General features: G+C 34.6%; 1 protein-coding gene across 2 annotated transcripts in view; it reads left to right on the top strand.

Moving 5' to 3' along the window:
- Positions 1–13692, top strand: part of spz3 (Spaetzle domain-containing protein 3) — a 153207-nt gene that overhangs the window by 133353 nt on the left and 6162 nt on the right. For both annotated transcript variants that reach the window (XM_073089055.1, XM_073089054.1), the window contains exon 3: positions 2376–2497. In XM_073089055.1, the coding sequence (XP_072945156.1) occupies positions 2376–2497 (122 nt within the window). The remainder of the gene's footprint in view (positions 1–2375; positions 2498–13692) is intronic.

Here is a 13692-nt window from a genome sequence, read left to right as displayed (position 1 = left end):
AGTAAAACGGCGATACTACGCGTGTAGCCTCCCTAATTTTTTCAACCACAACCTACCCATAAAGTTAAGAAACGTCGGGCGCAGTCGGGAGTCGACCGCTAGTGGCATAACATGCGTGCTTCTGTGCTTTAGAGGCCAAGTTAAACCGTCGTTCCTTATTGTTGTAATAGACAGTAGTCGATAAACCTTGCCGGAGGTGTTATGAGGGGTTCAAATACATCTGACACAGGTTGGCCTCTAACCCGTACTGTCCCCTAATCTATACGGAAGCAGCGTGGTTAAGCATGTGTACGCCTCCTTCAGTTATGAGAACCCGTGCTGAGGAATGAGACATAAAATTACACACTCTCTCTGCATTTGTCCTATTGTTATGAACGATTACCGATTAATATTAAATGTACAATTATGTACAATTTTTCTTATCACTTTTGTGGTAATTATATTCAAGAAAATGTAGTTCAAATTGGAACAAATCTCACGACACGACATAGTGATAATAAATTGTTGACATTGTATATTAGAATTAATTTAAAATTAATTTATTGCATCATATCGCATATATCGGTTTTTTAACTAATTATGCTCATTATAGGTCAATGAATGCTTGTTCATATTACCATAATTGGATCGAGTTTTTATTAATGTTACCTATAATAATAAAATTAAGTTGTCTGTCTGTTTCTTCTTTAAATATAAGCAAAATACTTCATAAGTCAGCAGCAGTGCGGATGAATACAAATAAAATATTATTTTTAATCAGACTTACCTTTGATTTAAATCCAAGAAAATATTTAAATAGCTTATATAAGTAACTCTGCCTTGAAAGCAAACACCTTCAGCTTATATCACAATATCGTAAACATAAGTTATATGATAGAAAATGTTTTGCTAGTTTAGCATAAGGCATGTAGAAATTTCTCTCTTCCTAATTACTACGATCAAGATTAATTAGTTACAGACAACACCGCGGTACGGAAGCTATAAGACTAATCCTAAGCGTGAACTACTTAACAATTTCGTAACCTCTGACCTGAATATGACGCACCCACAAAATGACGAAATCGCATCGTATTTCCACTAATATCTCGAGATGAGTCGATGACACATCACACACACAAGCAACGACCTCAGCTGCATTTGGCTTCACATATCAACTGTATCTATACTGTATAAAATCTGTATGTATGTGTGTTTCAAAGCAATCAGTTAGATCATTGTTACGTTAACGTATGATCGAATTGGTTGCAGTTTTTTAACTTTATTTCAAGGACCAAACGTTATAGTGAACAGATTTTTGATTAAATTAAGTTTGTATTAAAATCAACGACTCATTGCTCATCGCATGATCTACTGTTGAACATTCGGGAAACATAAATGTGCTTATTTCTAGTATAAATTCAAACCATAATCCCACTTTCATCCTTTGTGTCATGGGAGCCATGGATTGGTATATAAACTGTTTTGGTAGTATAAAAAGGATTTATATGTTCATAGTTTTCTATGCTAACACAGCGGTTAGGTATGAATTTAGGCGATGTGAGTAGAATAGTAAAAAATATTATGTCACATAATAAATGTGAACCGTAAAGCCAACAAATATCTATAATGTGTTAACCTCGGACGAATATTTATCAAACACACAGGCGTGAAGTGAGTTGCTAGCAGCAACAGCAATATAAATTAATGAGTGCATAATTATTGCATTTTTATTTTTCTATCATTCTAATGGTTGACATTTTGTCTCTTGACAAACATACTGTTTTAAGAACATTACCGTATATGGATGATGTCTCGTGACCCTTGTTAAAATTAATATATGCTAATGTCGTGTATTTTGTGATTAAATTGCTATTTAAGCGACTGTGATACGCTTTTGTGCCGCACCTGTTTATTTTTTTGCAATGGGAAATATGCATAGAATATAAATCATTTTTATACAACCTTTTGATGACATACGGCTTTGTCGCTAAAGCTACAGTCAATAAAGCTGTGTTTATTGTCTACGTAGTAATATCATTTATTACAACTGGATTATTTTACAACTGTTAGTATACTAAAAAAATCTATTGTCCTTGATCAAACGATAGTTCGAACCACTTCGAACTTTTTTTTATTTGAGTATGGCGCTACCACCGTTACACGCAAAATAAATCACAAAAGAGATGTTTCTAGAAAACGTTTGAAAAATAAATTTTCTTAAGTCCTTTCTTAGTGCTCGTCAACTCGTACAAAGTTACTCAAATTTAATTATTTTTGCATACGCAATCATACTTCTAGACCCATAGCGTAAGACTGTGCTTTGTCCGCTAGCTTTTGGTATATCTAATTATAAGAATACTAAGATTATAAATAAAGTATCTCGTAAATAATTTCAGATTTGGGCCAGCCAGCAGTCACGCCGCTACAGGGCCCTATCCTCCTACGCAATGGGTCGGTGCCGGTCGTACCACTCACATCCTACCACACGGTCAATAATGGATCCTTCTACCAAATACCTGTGAGCATTACATTTCTTGATTATTTTACATATATTGTTCTGTTCAATGTATTAATTGTTAAGTTACTCTATTAACGTCTAAACAAATTAAGTGGATTTTGTTAAGTATTTAACTCTACATATTAATTACTCGTAGTACCAAAGTAAATACTTACCTATTATATTATCATCATCAACCCCTTATCGTCCCACTGCTGGGCAAGGGTCTCCTCTCAGAATGAGAAGGATTAGGCCATAGTCCACCGCGCAGGCCAGGTACACTTCACATACCTTAGACATTATATATTTTTTCTAAAATCTCTCAAGTATGCAGGTTTCCTCACGATGTTTTCCTTCACCGTTTAGCAAGTGATAATTAATTTTTAATATACATAACTTTGACAAGTCAGAGGTGCGTGCCTGGGATTTGAACCTCGGACACCTCGATCGAGAGGCCGAGTTTCTTAACCACTAGGCTATCACTGCACTTACCTATTATATAGAAAGTCATAATATCCGAAGGTGATACATACGAAATTTTATACGAAGAATTAGTTTTGCTACGGCAGATCTTCCACCACGCTCGTGGCTGCTTTTAACAGTAAAGTTTCAATAACTGTGACTGATCTCAAGTAACACTTCTAACCTATAGCAGTGATCTACCATCAAATGGACTGCATGTATGTTTGGGATATAAAAATAATTTTGCAACATAGATATGTTGCAAAATCATTTTTGCAACAGAAATCAAGTAGTACGTCCAGATGGACGTACTACTTGATTTCTACTAATTAACAAATCATACTTATTTGAGCAGAGGGCCATAGGCCGAGGGTATATGCCTAACTTATTCGCAGAATCATTAAAGCAAATGAAAATTGGTCAAAGCAGGTCAAACAAACACGCGGTGTTTGTCTAAACACAAAACAAATGAACAGCCAACACGTTAACCAACTTTCGTAAACACTTGCATAATTTGTATGTACAAAATAATTATCACATTAAATACATGTCCTTAAGTGTTTTGCGTGAAAATGACGTTTGTAAAGCGATGTGTGGCAATACCATAGATATATAGCGTAGCGAATAAATTCTAAGTCTATGGGCAATACGATGGATCTTAGTTAAGATCATCAACATCGGGACCCCTAGTATGAGTTTTTACGTTTTTACAAAAATGACTGTTTTTGTATTTGTTTACGTATTTCCTGTCAGTTCTGATACAGTCCGCTAGGCGCGCTGATTGAAAATTTATGTGAAAATACGTAAACAAATACGGAAAACAGTCATTTTTGTAAAAACGTACTAAGGGTACAGTTCCTATCAGGAGATAAGAACTGATTATGAGAATAGTAAATAATATCCAGTAGATCCTTTTGGTATTTCTGCAATATAAACAGTGTTTGTTGGAGGGTGCTTGAAATATAACAGAACACGAATCATATCAAGTTAATCCTTTAGCAATCCACTTAGTGAAAATCAGGAAGGAATAAATTCCTGTTTAACTTACAAGTGTAAGTACGTGCGGCAGTAATCACTTACTACTTCAAATTTTATTATAAAATCTGTTACTTTACAAACGCAATATTTGAAATATGACTAAAGTACATTTCGATTACCAATATAAGCTATTTACTCTAATATTTATGGCTAAATAGCCTGAGTCACACGTATTTACATATTTCGTACTTATTTACATATTTCATGGAAACGCGAACAAATTTACGAGTAGAAGCTGCATAATAAGCCCATCACCATATGACGGTACAAGTCATTACTAAAGTGTTATTAATAACAGTCAATAACATAGTGCATTCATAGTATAAGGCAGTGATAGCCTAGTGGTTAAGAAACTACGCCTCTTGAACGAGGGGTCCGAGGTTCGAATCCCAGGTACGCACCTCTATTTTTCAAAGTTATGTGCGTATTAGAAATTAATGATCACTTGCTAAACGGTGAAGGAAGACATCGTGAGGAAACCTGCATACCTGAGAGATTTATAAAAAAAAAATCTCAAAGGTATGTGAAGTCTACCAATATGCACTTGGCCAGCGCGGTGGACTATGGAGAAATCTTTCTCATTATGAGAGGAGACCCGTGCCCAACAGTGGAACAGTAATGGGTCGATGATGATGATGATTCATAGTACTAGTGTCAGCTGGGTCAATATACTTTTCACGGTAACCAACAATTATGCTTATTTATTAACGTAGCAGATTACACAACATGAATAAGGCCTGAGACTGGCCTACATGTAGTTATGCGGGAGATGTTTATGACTTTATCTATTAAGGAGATCTGTAGGGCTACTCATACTAGATGTAGGAAACATTAGCCCGCATCTGTTTACATAATAATTATACTACTTTATGGGAGTAGTGAACTCCAATGACGCTAAACTTGCTTGTATAGAATTTTTGCATATGAGCTCTTAAACTTTAAGTTATTTTTAAGGATTTGTGTAGAAAATATTACAGAGCTGTTCGCCAGCGATCAGGACTGCATCTTAGAATTTTGGTGGATTACCTTTAGTATAGATATTCTTTAAAGTAAATAAAAGCTTGTACAAAAGGCCAAAAATAAAGGAGAATAAGATACGAAAATCCTGATTTTTCAACGTTGTTGTTTACGACACTCGTTTTTTAAATACTGGTGTGATTACAAATAATAAAAATGAAAACATAATAGTAACATATAATTGTAATACGGAACTTCAGTTTATGTACTTTTAATTATGATATTTATATCTCGTTATTTTAACACTATACCTTACAATTTTATGTAAACATCCGACAATTTAATTATAGGATGTTTTTCTTGCAACGAAATGACCGCCCTGATTGCTATACAAATTTGCGTTCCGTAATTACTGCCTTCAATGTTTAATGAATACCTACCGAGAGGTACTGATCTTAATGCCGTTTACAACAATTAACAAGTCACCATGCTTTTACATTATTATTAATAACGGTTCGTATTTTTGTACATTTCAATTATTTTTATTTGTTTTCCTTTAATCCGGAATTAAATCGCATATTCGTTTGCTTCAGGATTTTGGACTGGTTTTATGTTGATTGTATTTTTTGCAAGTTTCTTGGGTATTAATGAGAAAATTAACTCAAACCTTTTGGAACTATTTCCAAATCTGAACCAATCTGAAACTTAACAGACCAATTAGGTAAATGCTAACTAATCTAGGCCCCCTATACGATTACCCTTTACATTAGACGCTCGTGAGAAAACCACGGTATTTTCGATACTGGCGCTGCTAGAGTCTAGTAGCGGAAGTTTCGCGACCTACGCTCGGCTCTAGATCACAACTTGCATCACTTGATCTTTATCTTTTATTCACGTACATAAAAGGACAAGGTTAGAAATATTTACAATGCATAATTTAGTAATAATGAAATGTACATAGTTGTCAGGCGCATCTATGCCTCGCGATGGACTTAAAGTATGACACTTGTTCTATTTGATTATGTCAAGAGGTGGATGGTCTGGACTCCGGTAGCGTCAGCAACCTTCTCTCCCTCTAGCGAAGGTGGACGATCTAGGAAACCGGCAATGGCGACCGGTGACGCTGGGGAGACTGCTAGGGCCACCAGTAATATACTAATCAAAATCGGGAATATGACCTATAATACTCTATGACGGACTATGACTATTAAACTTAGTTAGGCAACATTTTTTGTTCCTTCACACGAATATTGTACACTTATTATATTTAATAAAAATTCCAGTTGCTTTATCTCAAACTACTATGTAATGGTGCAACTATCACAGGGCAAATACAGGTCATGCGCTTAACGTGGGCGTGACATACTACCTGCATGTTACCTATCAGAAAATCATGCACGATGGTTGGAAACATACATCGTTGCTAAATAACCATGGCTGAGATCACCTTATATTTTTCTTATATATTGAAACTGTCTACAGATTAATTTTAGAGATTTATATTAGAAATTTTAAAATTAATCTGTAGAAACTGTCTACAGATTAATTTTAAAAACTCTACCAAAAGTGATTCTCTTACTTGAACTACGAGGAATTGAACTTTCTTCTACTTGATATTCCGATTGTAAATCTTCAATTAAAAACATTTATAAATCCTTGTTAAATGTAGTATAGTGTAGGTTGTACCACTGTACATATTATTTGACAAGTACAAACCACTCTACTCAAGGCCCTTCATTTCAAGTGGCGCCTGTGACTACTTCAACGGGCACACGTGACCATAAGCTTCACCGTTTAAAGGTTTGATTGGTATTGGTATACATAGTATAAAGGTTAAACAAACATACAAGAATTGCACAAATATTCTAATTTGTCTTATCTGATGCAGAAGCTCAATTGGAGCTTTCATTAATACGAGTACAAATAACAATGAAAAGATTGAACAGTGACGTCATAATGTTCTTTGTTTTTGTATTTCAAATGTTTAAAACTTACTTTAATGTCATTGAAATATCGTTATATCTATTTAGACACATTCTACCGAAATGTTTTGCAATTTTACATAATGATTAAGACCAAGGTTCAATTACGAATTCGATGTACAATAATTACGAAACATCTTTAATTGAACTTAAAATTTTTGTTATTTAATAGATGGCATTAGTTATTTCTACGATTACATTAGGTGGAATGTCACGTGGAATGGCGGGAAATAATAGAAAGTATTATCGGTCGCAGAATTTTCTGTGGTTTGATTCAGTGTATCAATATGATACCTTTTTCGAAGGTGGTAGAACTCTTTGTGGTTCGATCCAGCGGCACCATCGCCACACCTATTGCTACCTAATAACAGCAGTGTTAAGCGCCGTTGTTTTCTGGTGTGAAGGGTTGGTGAGGGTGGCATACTTTTCCAATGCGTTCCAGCTTAGTCCTCAGGGGTAGCCACGCATCTGTGACCGACCTCAGGTAGAAATATCTAATCCTATCTGGGGTTGATTACAGATATCGATGGGCGGCAGTAGCCACTTACCATCAGGTGGCCTGCATGCTCGTCTGCTACTACTAGATATATTATAAAAAAACCTTCCGACACGTCCTTATCCGTATCCTTATTTATAACCTGCTTCATTTGTTAAAAATGTACAAAGAGAGGTGTATTGTGTATGTTTTAGTGTATTACATTATGGCCACATACATGAAACCACACACGTTCGTTATTTCCATGATTTAAATCCTTTTAGGTTCCTTATACGTTTTAATTGATACGTTTATGTTCTCATATGGAAAACAGTCTGAGATAAAATGCAGAGATTACTGGATGGAATCTTAAATGATTGCTGTTTTTATGGAGTCTCTCTATTAAGTTATCTACTCATCTATCATCTGTCTATAGAAATCAACTGTTGAACGTAGGCATCTCAAGAATGGTATTGCTGTAGTCACTGTGTCGACACACAAATTCAAAAATTCTGAAGAAAGACAATAAAAAACAAATTAAAAAGAAGACACTGCTTATCTCTTACATTTAATTCAATCCCTTACTCAGCTTAATATCCACGAAAAAGCAAGAATGTAAGTGAGATTATTCGTAATTTGTGAATTACATAATTTTCTTAATCATTATTAAAGTCTGCGATTTCAAAATAGATAAGCAATGTTTAACCTCATATATCACTACCTACGTTTATTTCTACGGTACCAAAATATAGATAAACCGGTTTCAAAAAGTGTCTACATAACTGTTTATGTATCTTTCTGGGGATCTACGTATACGAATAAGTTTATTATTTTTCTAAATCAACGATTTTTTCAAGGATTATGCATCATGCATGCGCTCCACGAATCAGGAAAACCAAATAATATAGTCGATTTCAATTGTAGCAGCATAAATATTATTTTCAATTTACGCACAATAATCTATTTATTGCTCGTAGTACCTATTATTAATCTACATAAAATCTCGAAACTTACTTCAGCAGCCATAAATTATTTTTTTATAAATATATTTTGCAAACAAACTATGCATACGATTTATTAAAACCGCGTGTAACACGTAATTAATAATCCTGGTCACCTTACAAACAATAAAGCATTTTATTAACACACCTCTGTACAAGCCAGGAAGGTGCGAACCGCATACCATTTCCTCTATTACGGGGATTAAGAAACATAACTAGACCAACATCTTAGTTCACGCCGCTGGCTTATTAGAATTGCGACGGCGTAGGATCGCAGGAAACGTACGTCCACCACGCGTTAGTCACTCAAGCGTGGGCACCGGCTGATAAAGCATACGTGAGCGATTTATGAGATATCCCACTGTAGGGTAAAAGCAGACATGACATTTAACAATATATCTTTTTAACCTGAGAATTACTATAAAAACAAAAAGCTTGGTCTACATATCCCATACTCTCCCAGAGTAGACGAATCCAACGACACCTTATAGGTATGTTTGCCAAAGACTTGCTAACCCTGCTATTCCTCAGTTCAAAAAAATCCGTGTTATTTTCTAATAACATAATTATTATGTAAGCAGTAAAATTCAAGGACTTTACTTTTTTGTTCATATCATCGTTTGCAAATTCGCTGCTAAAATGTAACCTAAAGTATTCTAACAACATTTACACACTAAAATATTCATGGTTGCAATATTCGGCTTACGAAATTTAAAGAAAACTCCAAATAAGATCTCAATCGCAAAATCGACGTTTGAAAGTGACATCATATCTTCGCCCTAACTTATTCTTATCCTTATTTGACTGAAAGCGACCGTTCACCTTGCTCGAGAAGTCAAGGCGCTAACCTTTGCATAAACGTCATCTAGTTCTGATTTATAACTTGCTATCTAAATAACCATCAACCTTATCATGTATGCAACTTTATGGAGTGTATGTATGGACATCTTTACCTTTATTTTTGGTGAGTTAGTACTGTGCCCTTAGTATGAGTTTTTACGTTTTTTATAAAAATGACTGTTTTGGAATATTTTTTGAAATTAGTTCTGATACAGTCCGCTAGGGGCGCTGATTGGAAATGTATGGGCAAATACGTAAAAAAATTAAAAAACAGTCATTTTTGTAAAAACGTAAAAGCTCATAACTAAGGGTACAGATGTAATTATATACAAGCTCATTTTAACCGACTTCCAAAAGGAAAGAAATGATTACTTTGTATGATTCGTCTGAACATCACTTCTAAATTATAGAAAAATAATTGAACAGTTAGGTAATTGTTGATTGCATTCCTATTACTGGATATTTTTAAACTCGCAGGAAATATGATACTGATTCATAAATTACATTAAAAAATTTTGTTGTAGGTTATAGAATACGTATTTTACCTACTTTTGATGTTCTATCAACAACACGTCACATTTAGTAATATGTCTCGCTTTGCATACGCTTTTGAGGTAATCGTTGAATGCATTTTTTAAGTTTTAATTATAAGTTTGCCAAGTGCATTTTCATGAACCAATTTCAATAGACTTAATTCGCTTATCAAACCTAGTCATCGTGTCATTGTACCCACGCCTGAAACAATATCCTTGTTATTAATATCATTTATAACAAATCGTCAATACAACGTGGGTGTCAATATCCGCTCTGTCATAATATAGGCGTTATCTAGAGTAAATAAATTGATTTCTATTTAGTTACGATTGTTATAGTTACAATTTAGCTAGCCATTTACCATTTTGTATAACAGTAACGGGGCTGCTAAAGTCAATGATTTTGTTTGTATATCACTATTGCTTTATTTCAATGTGAAATACGTAAAAAAATTACAAGTCAAAACCACATCAAAATAATGCTTCATTATCTCCTCCATACATCATGAATTACGCTAATAGATACTAATGCTATTAGGGATTTCGTGTTAAAACCCCAAGATCGGTCCAAAAATGTTAGCTTTTTGGGGAATATTCACACACATAAAATTTTAAAACGCGTCGAATACAAATTATAACCTTCTAATCGAAGTCACTTACAAAGGAGTGATTTACTTCTCTCCTTTTTTGTTCAAAAATGTCCATACATATTTATTTCGAATACCTAATTATAGCAAATATTTTGTACGCAATGCATATCGTAGTCTCCTCTGTAAGTGAACCGACGAGGCGCCTTCCTATTGTTTAACTTTATCTTCATCGAGATTAGAATCGACATTGATATAGCTACACGGACAAAAAAGGTTCAAATTGACTCAGTAATATTTATGACTATTATGGGAATCCTACTGTATTTGTAAGTTTCTTAAAAACCCACAAACAATCATGTGAATAAGTGTTCACTACAAAGTGAATATTGAGGTTCATTTTCTAAAAACAAAGTAAACGAACTTAGAACACGTGACACACGGTTGGGTCACGTTCAAGAGCATTTACGTGTATTGAATTGACGCTTTTCTGGACCTGATAGATAGGTACTTAGGGTTTGCAAGGCAGCATACTAGGTATATGCTACAAGTAGTTTACATCTATCTTAAAGTCACAATCAAAGTCAAAGTCACATCACAGTATCCACGGCTAGTGCGAATAAAACCAAACTCAAGGAAATTCTGCTATTATAGCGTCCAATATCATGAGATATGCGCCATTAAAGTCATCTTGTTGCTTATTGTGGGCAAATGAGTCAAAGTCGCTAGCTGATGCAGTTAAAAATGTGGTTTAAAATAACAGGAAACTGTTTAACAAAAATACTCGTAACTGTACCAGCCAACCCTGCGACTACTGCGAACAACCACAAGTCGCGACCGGCATGTCAATCGACCACTTACCTATCAAATGACCGACCCGAAGCGTACACATCTGCGTGAGTTAATTAGGTATTCCGCGTTAGATCGGCAAACAGAAGTTTATGTTTGATGATACGCGGTTTTTTGTTCGATGTAATCGGTATATGCACTTAAGCCAAGTTCTGGAATACATGATAGCTCGTAAATACTTTTAAACAATTGAGAGGAGTAATTTTATCTGTACCTAATGGGAATAGCAACTGAGTCCACTGACTTAAATGGTCAATCATATAAGTGAGTCCACTAATCAAATCCATTGAGTACGAAACGTACGAGTTCTAAAACCGTTCTATCTAAATACTTACTATATACTCTAAAGTATATACTATATACTCTAAAGTATATAGTAAGTATTTAGATAGAACGGTTTGAAAAAATATTTCTTATTAACCGTGCCCTACAGAGTAGAACACAGCAGCGCTACATTGCTACATTAAGGCAGATAATGTTACAACGATTAACATAGGCTAAAATTATTGCGAAAATATTTCAGAAGCAATTATAATCGGCTTCGGTTGGATACCTATATCTATATGGAATTACAGGTGTCCCTGTCCATAGGTGGCAGTGATCACCTAAGTGACCACTTATCAGCAGGTGGACTCTATGCTCGTTTGCAACTTTAATCTTTTAAAAAAGTTACACCTAAAAGTCTTCCCTTGAAGAGTATCCTTCGGCCTACCACAAGAGATACGAAACTGTTTTTGATTCGTCAACAGATATGTTAATTGTGCCAGGGTTACTGACTCATCTAACTTTCTACCAACGTCTTCAATGTGACATAAGGTCTCTTAATTTTAACGTAAGTAGGTAGTAATAATTATTCAGCTGTCAGCTGTTTTTTTTTCTCTGATGCAATTTGCTGGATTTTTTTTATTGTTTTCTTAAAATAACATAGCTTATATTGCCTGCTGAGCACTCAAGCTTAGTGTTAACTTTTTATAGGCGTTCCAACTCACGGAAGCTGTTATTTAACAGTACCTTTAACCAGTAACAGTTTATCCCACGTTTGCCTACTAAAGATCAAAATTAGACAATATAAAATTAGATAATACAGGAATTGTCTAAAATGTAAATACGTTGGAAGGCAATACATTGGATAGACTGATTATTAATAACAGATATAAAGTGATTTGCTAGAATTATTGTCGTAGTTTTCGAAACATTTTTCATGGCTACGCTTGCTTAAAACTCTACTAATTTTACTGTCTATACTTTAGGTGTTCCAACTTGGTCGCTAATATCTCTTATATGTAAAAATTAATCCACACTCTAGCTTAATTATATTGTATTATTGCCTCATAATTATTTGGTATAATATTAGTTTGCATTTCCTTTAAGCCATTCAAACACAAAATATACAAATCAATATTTCATTTCAAATAACTCGGTTTAATAAACCAAATTTGTTTCAAATCTTGCAACTTCAGCGGACTCTTAAAAGTTAAATACACGTTAATTTAAACGCAAATGCATGTAGTATATCGTGTGTAATTTAGTTTACCTGACATATTTATAAACCTCATGAGGTCGAAGAACTAGGATCATTCACCTTAAGGCACCTTAACCTCAGTAATAATAGCCTTAGGTACTAATAATGCGTACATTTAGAATCTAGAATAGTTTTAGGCATTTATAGCAGTATAAATTAAATAGGCGCGCAGTATGACATTGGAATAATAAAATGAATGTAATTGTTACTACGACTTGACAAAATTAACATAAAAATGTATTGGTACCTAAGCATCTAGCATGTTTGTTAGACTTAGAGCAGAAAGTTGGTTATTAATTATACAATAATCAAAACGTGACTAATATAACAAGCTCTGTAATATGTAATTAATGCATAAATATACCGTAACATGTAACAAAATTCGATGTGACTGTTTGTATTTCGAACCGCCGCCACCGCGTAAGTTCTCCAAGAAAGAAATGTTCTCAAAAATGTGTAAAGCATAAAGTATAGAGTTTAGGAGTACTGAGTAGTAGAGGTTAGGAGTACTGTCTCCTAAGAGGGATCTGTCCTAGTATAGTAAAAGAATACGAAATGTACTTAGCAGTTGTAGATAGAGTGAAGTGCGCTGTATCTGTCAGCCCCTTAAGGTCCACTGCTGGTCATAGGCCTCTCCTAATTGGCTTCTAATCCAACTGGTGCCGTTCCTTTGGATCCAGTATTCCTTTTGCTCAACGAGGTCGCCATTCAAGGACCTTTCGTCCGTGAGTTCATAGAACTAACTACGTAATTCAAAATAATTTCCTAATTTTTTCTCTGTCTCCAAGTTCTCTAATAAAGAAACATCCTCCCAAGATTTCACATATTTTTGTGAGCTTTTCTTACCCAACTGCATTTTGCCAGTGTGAAAGCTGTGGCCAAAATCCTTCTCGATCTGGAAAGAGATACTTGCCTAGGTGGGAGACAGTAATGGGTTCGCGGTGAAGAGAATAAACATTAGTTAGAAAAT

The sequence above is a fragment of the Epargyreus clarus genome, unplaced genomic scaffold, assembly GCF_041222505.1.
Source record: "Epargyreus clarus isolate Ecla_fem2 unplaced genomic scaffold, WU_Ecla_fem_2.2 ptg000027l, whole genome shotgun sequence".
Taxonomy (NCBI): Eukaryota; Metazoa; Arthropoda; class Insecta; order Lepidoptera; family Hesperiidae; genus Epargyreus; species Epargyreus clarus.
The sequence above is the reverse complement of the archived record's forward strand: the minus strand, read 5'-3'. Positions and strand labels throughout refer to the sequence as shown.